Consider the following 13,995-nt stretch of genomic DNA (forward strand, 5'->3'; position numbering starts at 1 on the left):
AAAGGATTACTATAAAAAGTTTCAAAATAATTCTTAGCCATTACCTAAAATAAAAATTGAAAGTCAACTAAACAGTGTGTTTTAAATGCCTTTAGAATAGAAATTATTTCTTAACAGTTTTACAATATGCTGCCTATCTTTGTTTTTCTTCTAGCCATTTCCATCTATTTCTATGGTGTCCAATCATTTATAGTACATGTAACTTTGTGCCTCCCTTACATACCCTTAAATATCAACAAAAAAGTAATTAAAAAGCAGAGCATACCCCAAATATGTTTTATACTGCCAAATCTTCTTTAATGCTGGGGACAAAGTATGTATACTACATGGTTGTATATTCTTAACAAAAAGCTTTCAATGAATTGTACCAACATCTTCTATATTCTACACAATTATATTTAGATACCTAAATCCTTCTGAGTATGTTATTTTATAGCCTAGAATAAAAGTCTTTATTAAAAATGTTGAAAAGTATAAAAGTATAAATTAGCCAACACTCAATTTTTAAAAAGCAGTCATTTTCTTTCCATTATTGTAGTACAGGCAATCATAACGTGGATATTATTCATTTCAGACACCAACAGTCTCAGATGTACTTCACTTAAGACAAGTTTTTAATATGTGTTTTGGGTGAAAATTTACCTGGATATGAAGAAATGACTCTAACATTGTAACTTAGGTATAAAATACATATGCCATGTTAACATGGGATGATAGCCCCTATTACATCATCTCATAACAGGCAAGTGTTATTTCCAAAGGAAAATTAAGTCACTTTTGAGCTGTGAGTCAACAATGCACAAATGGACACTTAAAATTAAGGCATCATTCTGTTTTGTAGTGCTTCTGTGGATCCAACGAACCATACAAAGGCTTCCTTTTTTTTAAAAAATAGATCTTCTGTTATATTTGATGTCACTCCATTGATCATTTTCTTGCAAATAAAATGGAAAATACTAGTCCACAATGTTTTTATACACCTATGAAAATAGAAATGACTGAATTAATAGCTAATACTTGATTTTTAAAAATTTCTCAATATATATTAAATGGTTCTGTGGGTTAAGAATAAAGGTGCTAACAGTGCAAGACAGGAAATGAATGCTTTATTACTACTAATAATGAAAATAAAGATTTTTATAAGTAGTAAATAAGGGGCTATCACTGACTTCCTTCCCTTTCAGCAATCCAAGAGGGTTTCACAGAGAGGGATTCTCATGGCACTCCCTGTCCACCTACACCTATTCCAAGGTGCTGGGTCAAGGTGGGCAAGCTCCCACCACAACTGCAAGAGGAGCTCTGGCCAGGGACTCTGAACAGCCACAGGCACCAGCCAGCTCGCCACCTGTACTAAGATGCAGTACAGGCACAGGACTAAGTGCCCTACGGGACTGAATGCTATTCCACAGCTTTGGCTCTCTGTGGCTCAGACCTACTTTCCAGACAGAGCTACTCTGCCAGCCGTGACCCCCAACCCTGTACTACATCTTGGGCTCTGGCCCTCACTCTGTCCTCCATGAGGACCCAATTTGATGATAAGCTGGTGATGTGAGTGAGCCCGAAAGGGATGCTCCCCTGAGACTCCAAGTGGAGTCTGACTCCCTCTGTGTGAAAACAGAACAGTGGCAGCATGTAACTCCAAGCTCTATGTCTAAAGACATTTGTCACCCAGCAATGCCTTGTTGCTGTGTCTCTTATAAAAACTAGATAAACAGCATCACTGAACCTTTTCAGTCTTCTCCTCAGCTTATAACTTTAAACATTGTTCTCTGGATCAAATTTCTTCAACAAAATACAAAAATCACCTTCTTTCTCAGGCTAATTAATAAGGCAGTGCTATCGAAAAGGTTAATTGTTCACATATCAATCCTAAGCTATTTCTTCATTTATCTACCAACCAATATTTACTAACACTGTATTAAAAGTAGTTAAGAAAAATGAGATTTTGGCAGATGTTAACTTCCAGTCTTTCCTGTACTGATTAATTTTGCTGATATAACTCAAAAGAATTTTTAAAAATTATAAAATGTTTTGATTTGGAATATGCAAAGAAACTATGCGTACAAGGAAATTACCTTTATACTGTCTTACCTTGCTCTTATTGAATGGTTAGTTATGAACAAGTAGTACTCAATTTTCTACTGTCACTGTAACATGGTTATTTGTCCCTGTAAGCAAATAATTATATAGGACATGATAAAAAAATATTAAATTACTGGCTAAGTGGTAAAACTGATTACATTAAGAACCATCAGGTAAGAAGTAAACAGGCCTGAGCCAGGAATTTAGCTCAGTGGCACCGTGCCTGTCTGGCAAGAACAATATCCCGAGTTCAATCCCCAGTACTGGAGGGGTTAAAAAAAAAAAGTAAACAGGCTTACAGCACCATTTGCCTTCTTGTAGAACACGGAATTGAATAAGCAGTGTTAAGAGTAAAAAAATCTAGTTTTACGCTATCCTTGTGAAAATAGCCATTGGTTTTAAAGATGTTAGGCAGCAAAAAATTAATTCCACAAAATGAGTTTTCTACTAACCTACAGAAGAGGTCTTATCATCCTAAAATACTAAATTAGGTGAATTTTTGCCATGCTGGTAAAAGCAAAAATGATCCTTCCCTCAAAAAAATTTTTTTGACAGCAAGTGTTTAAGGTATTTTGTAGAGTTAGTACAAATCAATCCAAATGTCTCCAACTATTTTTCTACATTGCAAGAACACAACAGTGTTATTGTTATTATTAAGAAACCTCTCAGACATTTTTATCATTAAGAAGCACCCCAAATATACTTTAGGCTACAATGCTAAGTGGTCAGATGATACTGTAAACCTAGGTCTGATGAGAAATCCCACTTCAATTTAGTCTATACTGTATCCAAAATTTACAAAATGACAAGTCAATAAGAAGGTTAAAACATACTCAGTACACATTTTTTAAAAACCAAGGAAGTACAATACTTTTCAAAAATTATTTTAAACTAAGCATATGCCAGGGCCCTAAAGAATAATGTTGAATAACACTATTCAGAGGAGCAGGAAAAGAACTTTCCATCTTTGAGTGAAAAAATGTGTGGCTAAAAACAAAAACCCCAGCTGAACTGAACAAAACACATCAACTACTATGTGTGCCTCGCTCTGCACCTTTTTTCTTTCCCCAGAGAAGCTGCCAATAAACACAAGCAGGGCACACATGACATTTTCTTAAAACGTTTCATGTTTCAGTATTTCAAAATACAACATTCTTTTAGTTTATTACATGCATTTCATCTAAACCAAACAAGCAGTGTTTCCATGAGAACCATTACCTGATCTTACAGCACGTTCTTCAGCTCCATTCTCCAGCCACTGAGATTCAGTGTCCAACAAGCGGTTTTTTGATTCACTAAGTGGTCTGATAGGAAAAGGTGGATTTGAGCCAATACTGAAAAGAGGGGGAAATAATTTAGTAAATAATTTAATGCTTAATTAAGGATACTTAAAAAATTAATAAGCAGCAAATTAGTATTACTTTTCCTAAATATGTGAGGGCAACTCATGAGACCTCAGCACTCAGCCAAACTATCTTCAAAGGAAAAATATGCCCACATCCCCCATTACATGGCTCGATAGAGCCAAGAATCTGTACTCCAACACTGCCAATGAAAATGATTAGACAAAAGAAAAAAGCTTCAGACGCAAGTCTGAGTGTTTTAACATGTTAATCAGGAGCCATAAGGTAGTACAGCGACAGGTGAGGAGCTATGTCTGTGGCCAGTACAAAAAAATTACCTGTCATTTCCCAAGTTTTCTGCTTTCTACCTCTGCAGTTTAGATCTAAGGGGAAAAAATGATTTAGTGATTTAGTGTAGACTTATTCTTCTAGCTAAGAGAACTAGGGAGGGAGGGCATGAAGGAAAAAAGAAAAGGGAACTGAGATTGTCGGTGCCTGCGATAGGCCAGAGTGTGCGGCAGGTACTCTGTATATACTGTCTGACTTCTCAGCGATGGCTGCAGGCGGTCTCATCATCTTCATCTTACAGGAGCACAGGCCAGGCTTAAGACTGCTTCAGTGACTTTAAAGACCATGACAAATTTTAGGGTTCAAAGGTCTGAGGCCTTAGGTTATTGGGTTCAAAGGTTTACTTTCTCTAAAGTCAATATGCTAATTTAGAACACAAATCTATCTACCTACCTACCTACCTATCTACCTATCTATCTAACCTATTCAGTACCAGGGATTGAACTCAGGTCCTTGTGCTTGCAAGGCAGGCGGTGAAACCACTAAGCCAAATCCCCAGCCCGACCACAATTTACTCTTGTAATAGATACATTTCAAGTGTTTCACTTCAAAAGAAGTATTTATCTTCTTTAAAATTCCATAGGGGAACAGTTTGCTTATCATGCAAATATTATGGGAAAATTTCCATTAAGATAAGTAAACAAAATTTCTATTTTTGAGTACTCATTATTTTGACACGGTCTTAAAACCTATCAAAATAAAATAAAATAAAATAAAATAAAACAAAATAAAATAAAATGATTAGTACAATGAATACTTTGAAAAAATATAATTAATGTAAGACAATATAATCAAGGTTTTTTTTTCGTTTTTTGAGACAGGGTCTCACTATGTATTTGAGATTGACCTGGAACTTACTATGTATCCCAGGCTGGTCTCGAACTCACAGCAATCCTCCTGCCTCAGCCTCCCAAGTGCTGGGATTACAGGCATGCACCACCATGCCCGGCAATATAATTAAGTTTTAAAAGAATATCTGACTTTCTATGAAGATACAGTATATTACCTTGCTTCCTAGTTTGCCCAGAGAATTTCCACTCATTGGTACTGTTCTAGTTTAACTATTAATGTATGCTTATACACAAGTACTCTATCCTATTCTCAAGTGTTCTACTTTGAAGGATTAAAAATAAACAGTTATCCTAAGCATTTTAGGTACATGCATACATTAACCCACAGTTTAAAAACTTTAAATAGAATTTCCCTTCCTTCCTTCATTTATGTGGTACCGGGGATTGAACTTGGGTCTTTGTGTTTGTGAGGCAGGTAGTAGAAACAGTGAGCTAAATCATTTTACTGATTTAGCTAAATCTATTTTATTGAGTTGCTACTGTATGTGCCCATAAGATATGTATGTGCATGGTTTGTTTTACAATAAATACTGAAAAACACTGGGACAAGAAATGTACCTTCTAGCATAGTCATTCTGGTTTGTAACAGAAGCTTGTTCTGGATCCATCCCCACCAGGCGAGTTGGGAAACTGCAACCATCACCCAAGCTGCATAATGAGAAATAGCAATAGTATGTATGACTCAAGGTCAAACTTAACATCTAGTTTTTAGTGGCGTGAGGAAAAATTACTTTAAGTTGTCATTTTAGTCCTGAGATTTCTTTTTTGTTTTTGGTACCAGGGATTGCATTCGGGTTCTTGCGCCTGCAAGGCAGGCCACCAAACTACTGAGCTAAATCCCTGGCCCCTAATCCTAATTAAGAGGTTATTATCTCCATTGGACACACAAGCCCTTTTCTTTTATAATTTGCACATATTCAGAAACAATGTCAGCTGGGCACCAAGTGCACCTCTAATCCCAGCTACCTGGGAGGCTGAGGTAGGACGACTACTTGAGTCTATGAGTTTGAAATCTGCCTAGACTCCGTAACGTAACAAGACTCCATCTAAAAAATATATATATAAGCTAAGTAAAAAATCAGAGACAATGTCCTCTCTGTCTATTAAGTTCAACATTCCTAGTTAGCAAGTAATTGGATCAGTGGATTTCTTATCACAGTCATTTAAGAAATCATCCAAGCTCAACCTGAAATTAGAGATATAAGTTTCACTTATGTATTCATTCAACAACATTCACCAAATCAGTATCTTGGGCTGAGGGCATAGCTAATGATAAAGCTCTTGCCTAGCATGCATGGGGTCCTGGGTAGGGTCTCTAGCACAGCAAAACAAATTAAAACAAACAAACAAACAAAAAAACAACACCTCAAACATCTATTGAATACCTGTAACATTCTGGGTATTTTAAGCACTGGGGATATAGCAGTGACCAAAAGAGAAGAAAATCTCTGGCTTTAAGAAGTTTATAGTGTCCTAGTTCTTGGGCGGCTGATGCAGGAGGATTGCCACGATTCACAGCCAGCATGGGTTACATAATGAGTTCAAGGCCAGCCTGAACTACGTAGCAAGGCTGTAGAAGTTTCTAGTGTTAAAAAGATAAGTATAGTTATGCCTTATTTTTACATTCTTATAACAAAACTGTATATAACAGTGGCTTTCACCTCCAGCCAAGACAGAATAACTGGTAACTGTAACATGTCATCATAGATAGCCAGAAACTGGAAGTAATGTTTCAACACAAGGCTGCACAGCACTGTGGTCTCAAAAAGAAAAATAAGCAGACCAACTTTCTGCTACAACTATCCCACCAGAAGGACTCCAAAGCAGAGCAAGGTAGTCCTGTGAATTAAGGTGATAGAGATGGGAGTTTTGAGAGCTGAAGTGGCCTCAATCTATGAGACAGAGCAGAGGAAGAGAAAGACACGTACAGAAATGACTGCACTTGAGCGTTTTGATAAATATTAAACTATCCAGGTGAATCTGGGAAAAGAACTAGGAAATGCAAGGAACAAATGTAGAGTCCTCACAACTTTGGGAAGCATTCAACTCTGACCATGCAAAATGGAGAGATCTCAGCCATGAATCTGAGGGACTTCATTTGAATTCTAAGGCTAAACTAGCCCCATAGAAAATACTACTCTGGACTTAACCTAAATAAGCCTAAAACAAGCCCCAAAAAGCCCTAGCTGAGACATAAGTAACCTAATTCCTGACAAATCCAAATTCAATAATCTTTAAAGGAAGACAATAGGCTGGGCGTGGTGGCACGTTCCTATAATCTCAGCACTCTGGAGGTTGAGGCAGGAGGATGCAGCGAGTTAGAAGCCACACAGTGACTACATAGTGAGTTCAAGGCCAGTTCGGACTACATAGAGATACTCTGTCTCCAAAAAAAAAAAAAAAAAAAAAAAAAAAGGGAATAAAATCTATTCAGCAAATTAGCATTCAAAATGTGCACAATCCAATAAAAAATTACTAGACATGAAAAATAAAAAATGTGACCCATAGCTAAGAAAAAAACAGCCAACAGAAAGAATCAGAAAATTAACAATTTCAATAAAAATTAGTAGATACTAAAATGATGATTATAAATAGGTCCATAAATATAAAGGCATAAGAAATAATGAAAACAAAAGTAAGCTATAATGGAAAACTCACTGGATAGGCTTCCCAGCTGATTAGATACTGCAGAAGCAGAGATGAATGGACTTTCAGACACAGGAGCAGAAACTAACCAAAATGAAGGGAAGACAGAAAAATAGATGGGGGAGGAAGGTAGAATGTGTGGGTCTCTACCAAGAAACTGCATGTATATATACTTGAGAGTGCCAGGAAAGCTGTTAGGGAAGGGCTGGAAAAGAGGACAGTAGGCAAAAACATGAAAAAACCAACTGAAGCCAGTGCATGGTGGCACCTGCTTGTGATCCCAGCAGTGGAAGGCTGAGGTGGGAGAATGGCAAGTTCAACCCCAGCCCAGGCAACTTAGGAACTTAACAAAACCCTGTCTCAAAACAAAAAACGAAAAGGGCTGGGTTGTAGCTCTTTGGTAAAGTCCATGGGTTTAATCCCAGGATTGAAAAAGAAAACAAATGAAGGTATAATAGGTAAAATTGATTTAAATCTGATGAAAGCTACTAAATCAGATTCAAGAAGCATAATGAACACCCAGACAGGATAAATATCACCACAAAACTGCTTAAAACTGGTGATACAAAAAAAAGGTGTGTGAGCTGGGAGTGGTGGTGCACGCCTATAATCCCAGCACTTGGGAGGCTGAGGCAGGAGGACTGCTGTGAGTTAGAGACCTGCCTGGACTACATAGTGAGTTTCACATCAGTCTCAACTACATAGTGAGACCCTGTCTCAAAAAAAAAAAAAAAAAAGTGTGTGTGTGTGTTGGCGGGGGGCGGGGAGAATAACATGGGTCCATATAGTAATTTACAAACAGTAGATTAGGGCAAGAGTAAGGTTAATGATGCTCCACAGAGACCATGAACAGTGGAAGATAAGAAAATAATACCTTTATAACAGGAACCTAAAACCATGAATTCCCTGATCAGAGAAAATAACTTTCTCAACAAATGATCCATGTTCCAAGCAGAGGGAACAGAAAAGTCTCAAAAACACGAGACAATAGAGAAATAAGTACATAAGACAGCAGTGAACTTGAATATATAGCAACGGACCCATGTAAAAGGAAAAGACTGAACATAAAAATGAACTGGGCTGGGAGAAGCTCTGAGGGAACTAGTATGTCTGTAACTGGAGTCTCTATGTTAGGGACAGAAGAAGTAATGGTTAACAATTTTTTCAAATTTGATGAAACTATAAAATCAGAGGCAAGAAGCTCAACTGATCCCAACAACAAACATGAAAACTAAACCAAGGTAATATCTTAAAATTTTGAAGTGATTAAACAGAAAGTCCTTACAGTAGTCATAGAAAAGACACATTCACTATAGTGTAAGTAAATAAAAGGACCACAAACTTATCACAAAAAACATAGGCCAGAAAACAGTGGAGCAAATTCAATACCAAGCAAAAGCAGCCTTCAAAGATGAATACCACATAAATCTTTTTTAATCCCCAAATAGGTAATTTGGTTAAGGAAAAAACCTTTTAACTGTAACAAATATACCACTTCAATTATAAATACTTTCCTTCTATATAATGACTTGGTTATGGAGATGTTCTAAAATGGCTGGGAATTAAGAGAAACATGGAAACTATGAATCATCGTTAGTATATATTCTTTTACAACTGACATAAAGCTGCACCGTGTTTTAAGAAAGAATGTATTATTCACTTCTGTGATGGAATCTTTGAAGCTCCAACTACAGTAGGTATAAATTGTTATGATTCACTTCCAACAATTTATTTTTAAAGAAAATAAGGGATTATTTTTATGTATCATCTGTATTTTTTGCTCTCCATTATATAGTATGCTCAAACTATTGTATCTAATTTTATATGAAAGAGAATAAAATATTTTATATATGATAAGGTTATTCTGATCATTCATTTTAAAGGCCCACAAAAATATCTCTATTATATTCTCTGAATCTTAATACATTTAATCAGAGACCCAGTCTACTACAGATTCCATAACTAGAGACCTGCATTTTATAAATTACCTTGAAAATACTGGAAATAGCCAATATTTCTTTTCATCACCAAAGACTTGTCTCCAATTTTTACTGTACCCAAGAGAGAAACCATTTCCATCAGATCCATATGAAAATGTAGGTGTGCGGAATGATTCTATTAAAAAAAATAAGCTAATTAATTATCAAATTTTTTTGCTTATATCTCATGTTAAACCATAAATATAATTTAAATTATTAGTAGCAACTAAAAATAACTAGAAATGATGAATAGATGATAAGCCAATCACCCTGAGCAGATTATTACACATTATATATATGTGCTATACTGTAGCCTATAAATATGTACAATTATTATGTGTCAATAAAAAATACATTTTTAAAAACATAAACTTCTGAAATTTATTTAGAAAAAAGTACATTTTAATTTTATCAACTATATAAAATAACCGTCAAGCTGCGTATGGTGGTGCATGCCGCCTTTAATCTCAGCACTTGGGAGGCAGGAGGATCGCTGTGAGTTTGAGAACAGCCTGGGCTACATAGTGAGTTCCAGGGAAGTCTCAATTACATAGTGAGACCCTGTCTCAAAAACCAAAAAAAAAAAAAAAAAATCTTGTTGTATGTGTGGACAAAAAGGACTGCTGGAAAACCCAGGCCATGGGGCAGTGAGGAAACTCAGGGGCAAAAATGGATGGTGCAGTCAAGAGTTACTGAAGTCATTTTATCATAGAACTCTGAATGGACAAGGGTGAGAAATGAAACCAGAAGAAAAACTTGAAAGAAAAGTGTGGGATAAGACAGGACTGAATGATCCACAAAACAAAGTGTATCAGATTGCAGAAAAGGGACAATGGAAAGACTACAAGATTACAGTGAGAGAATGAAATGTTCTTGTTGATAATGTAATCCTTAGAATTTCTTCAGTTTTAAGTGATTAAAAGCTCATGGACTGGGGATTTAGCTCAGTGGTGCCACTGCCTGCCTTGCAAATGCAAGGTCCTGAGTTTAATCTCTGGTACAAGAAAAAAAAAAAAAAAAAAGCTCAAATTGTGGTTATGGGAATGAGAAGCCACCAAAATCAAAGGGATTAGTTTGAACACAGGAACTCATTAAATATGGGGAAATTATAAAATTGGGGTTAACAGCTATGAAGGGCAGAGGTACTGTCAAGATAGGAGAATAAACATCTGGATATAGCAAGGGAGAATTAGCCAGGCACGTGAGAAGATGAGGCTGTAAGAAAGATGGTGTGCTAAGGCAATGTGTTTTCAAAGCATGGGCCAGAATACTGTAGCAGGCCATATGATCAAGGCAAAAACTGTGAGCTAAATTGCAAAAGTGAAAGCATTTCTACACCATCTACAGCAGGTGGCTACCACTCAACTCCAACTGACACCAGGTGGGAAATAGGCCCACTATTCATTATCAGATATATCCTTTGGAAAGCAAAAATTGTTTTTTTATGTGAAATATTTTCATTTTTAGCTTTGCTGAAGATTTTAAGGGGTAGTAGCCTTTATCAACATGCCAAGTTTTGCTATCTCTGATTAAGAATAAGGAGATGGCAGGACATTCTATGAAGAAGACAAACAAATTAGTTAATGTAAGAACTTTTATTCACATGTAAAAAGGATAAAAGAATGATGGAAGTGGAGGAGAGCTCAACAGTAGAAGGTAAGCTGGGGGAGGAAGGGTGTAGAAATCTTTACCCTGGAAAGTGTAGGAATCCTTACCCTGGAACCATAATTTACAGGATCCAATGATACATGAGCTTAGAAAGATCCAAATGTAATTACTATCTAAATGCTTCCCTAAAGTCTCTTTTCAGTATTCTATATTAAAAACTGTTCCCAAGTTGGGAGTGCTGGTACTCACTGCAAACCTAGCATTCAGGAGGCTGAGGCAGGAGGATCACTGTGAGTTTAAGGCCAGCCTACAGCTACACAGTGAGTTCAGTTTCTTCACAATTCTCCTGGTAGACATGAGTTTCAGATGGGCAGGTGATTTTTAGCCTTCTTTTTATCTGTGGTACTGGGGAAGGAACCCAGAGCTTTCGTGCCAAGCTACATCCCCAGCTCTCTTTCCAGATAAGGTCTTGCTAAGCTGCCCAAGCTGGCTTTCAACTTTTAATCCTCCTGCCTCAGCCTCCCAGCGTGTATGCATGTGCCTGCTTATTTGCAGTGCTGGAGATTGAACCCAGGGTCTTGCATATGCTAGTCAAGTAGTACTCTATATTAAAATTATAATTTTTAGTTATTAAAATTCCATATTTTCATATATAACCTATTACTGAAATTACAAAAATGTAATTTTTAGTTCTTCAACATAATGAACCATTTCATTTATTTATTTGTTTTTTTGAGACATGGTCTCACTATGTAGTTGATTTGTTTATTTTGGTACCAGGGATTGAACTCAGGACCTTGCACTTGCAAGACAGGCAGAAGATATCCACTGCGCTAAATCTCTGGCATCTCACTATGCAGTTGAGACTGATCTGGAACTCACTGTGTATCCCAGGCTGGTCTTGAACTCACAGCGATCCTCCTGCCTCAGCCTCCTGAGTGCTGGGATTACAAGCGTGTACCACCACGCCCAGACTGACGTTTACATTTATTATATACTGTTTGTATCCAAGCACAGTTTTAACAGAGATCCATTTCATACTGCTGTATCATCTGACTACTGTCCTTGTCTAGATTTCATATTCATTTGTGGTTATGTTCCTAAACAATTATTTATTTTAGCGTATTTACCTATTGTTGTTCTATTTTTTCCAACTAACCAGCAGTGGTAGCTGAATAGTGAGAGGACACTGATGAAAAACATTGCAGACACGAAGAAAAGGAAAAGTATGTGGAATTTTGCACGTGTATCTGTCGGTTCATTCTGAGGAAAGAAAAAAAAGGTTAATTCTAAGGGTATTAAACCTCTAAACTATCGCATAATTTAGTTCTGCCTACAGACTGCTGTTGCTGAATCCAACAAAAAATTTAAAAATTGCTCTTAAATATTTAAAAATTTCAGCAGTATCCCTTAGTAATAAAATGACAAGATGGACTCTTTGCCTTACAATTTTCTTTTGTACTTTATAGTCAAGCTTCCCTCAAAATACAGAAGCTATGCTGAAATATTTCCTCATTTTAACTATATATGCTGTTACCAGAAACTAACTGGGATATGCTGAAATTTTGTTTTGTTTCTCAGGTATCTATTTCTGGGACACCAGAAATGTGACACCATGCAAAAGTGTCCATGCCTTAGCTGCTCTGACTCCAACCATTTCACCCTCTCCAGAGTCTGTGAAGTAACTGGCAATTTTGATAAATGTATTTCCCAGAAGATATTAAATGAAAACAGCTTCTCTATTATTCTTTCTTACAGTTACAAGAATGCATCCCACTATTTAAATTATAAAGCATTTTGTCTGTTTTTGTTTCTAGTGCTGAGGATGCAATCCAGGGCCTTAAATGCTCTACCACTGAGTTACACCCTCACTATACATTAGATTATTTTGATATTTCCCTTTTCTCTCTCTTTACCTCAAGTGATTCTTTTATGTCACTATCCTGTGAAGCAAATTTCTGTATACAATTCACTATAAAATGTCATAAAAGAGATAATGAGAATGTCATGGCAATGATGTGTTTTACCTTTGGACAATTCTCTGTAGATTTCCTGCGGCAAAGCTTGTGCAAATAGAGACAATGTATTAAGAAACCAATTTTTATATTAAATTATCCTGATCACCTGAGCACTATGTTATAAATTCTGTATGTTTCGAAGGAACACTAGATGTTGTTTTCTTTTTTTTTTTGAGACAGGGTCTCACTATGTAGTTGAGACTGACCTGGAACTCACTATGTAGTCCAGGCTGGTCTTGAACTCACAGCAATCCTCCTGCCTCAGCCTCCCGAGTGCTGGGATCACAGGTGTGCACCACCACACCCAGCCAAGATGTTGTTTTCTAATAGATATCTACAATATTTTCTAAAATAAACCCAAGAGAAAATCAGATAAAAATATTCAGCTTTTCAAGCACAATTCAGGTACAACTTTAACATGTAGTTTTTCATTCAGGTTTTAACAGGTTTGTGTCTAGAAAGAATAAAATGTTTTAGCAAGTTATGTGTTTCTCTAAAACTTCTGATTAGCAGTTTCTAAAAACCAGACCTGAAGTAAGGTGTGATGGTGCACATCAGTAATCCCAGCACGCTGGAGGCTGAGGCAGGAGGATCACTACTAATTCAAGGCTAGCCTGAGCTATAGCAAGATCCTGTCTCAATACACACATGCGCACGCGCGCGCACACACACACACACACACACACACACACGACTTGAAGTCATCTTACCATCTTCATTGCTATGACTGTTACAGGTAGAAAACTACAACAGTCTCTAACAGGTGCTGGCTGTGGGACTCTTCCCCCTTCCCATTTTGCAGCCTATCTTTCAGAGTTACCCTTTACAGATCTGATCGTTTCTCTTCTGCTCTCCCCAGTTCACTGGGCTAACTGCCACCTTCCAGCTCTCTCCAACACCTACACCCTGGCTTCCCCCTAAGTCTCCCCTGCTCATTATCCTCCAGCACAATGGCCACTTTGCTGCTGCCCCAAACATGCTAAGGACACCAACATGTTTCTCCTTGGTCTCCTGCCCCCTACCCAAGTCCCTCTAAGCTGCTCCAGTCCCACCCTCTTAGTAAGGCCCCTCCTGTCCACTGTTTATTGTGCACCCTGTCCCTCACACTACCCCCCCCCCC

General features: G+C 37.2%; 1 protein-coding gene across 5 annotated transcripts in view; it reads right to left on the bottom strand.

Moving 5' to 3' along the window:
- The window catches only part of Zdhhc20 (zinc finger DHHC-type palmitoyltransferase 20), a 43,185-nt gene continuing 29,190 nt past the window's right edge, over nt 1-13,995 (bottom strand). Inside the window, exons 7-13 of one of the 5 annotated variants that reach the window (XM_010607486.2) lie at nt 12,885-12,920; nt 11,988-12,120; nt 9,259-9,385; nt 5,183-5,272; nt 3,301-3,416; nt 2,092-2,168; nt 1-980 (exon numbers count right to left, since the gene is read on the bottom strand). In XM_010607486.2, coding sequence (XP_010605788.1) covers nt 2,131-2,168; nt 3,301-3,416; nt 5,183-5,272; nt 9,259-9,385; nt 11,988-12,120; nt 12,885-12,920 — 540 coding nt within the window. In that variant the 3' untranslated portion in view covers nt 1-980; nt 2,092-2,130. Of the gene's footprint in view, nt 981-2,091; nt 2,169-3,300; nt 3,417-3,763; nt 3,809-5,182; nt 5,273-9,258; nt 9,386-11,987; nt 12,121-12,884; nt 12,921-13,995 lie in introns of those variants that run through there. The other 4 variants (XM_033759907.1, XM_010607487.2, XM_010607488.3 and 1 more) reach the window with 4 other exon arrangements.

Source organism: Fukomys damarensis, unplaced genomic scaffold, assembly GCF_012274545.1.
Source record: "Fukomys damarensis isolate Sample0158 unplaced genomic scaffold, DMR_v1.0_HiC HiC_scaffold_38, whole genome shotgun sequence".
Classification (NCBI taxonomy): Eukaryota; Metazoa; Chordata; class Mammalia; order Rodentia; family Bathyergidae; genus Fukomys; species Fukomys damarensis.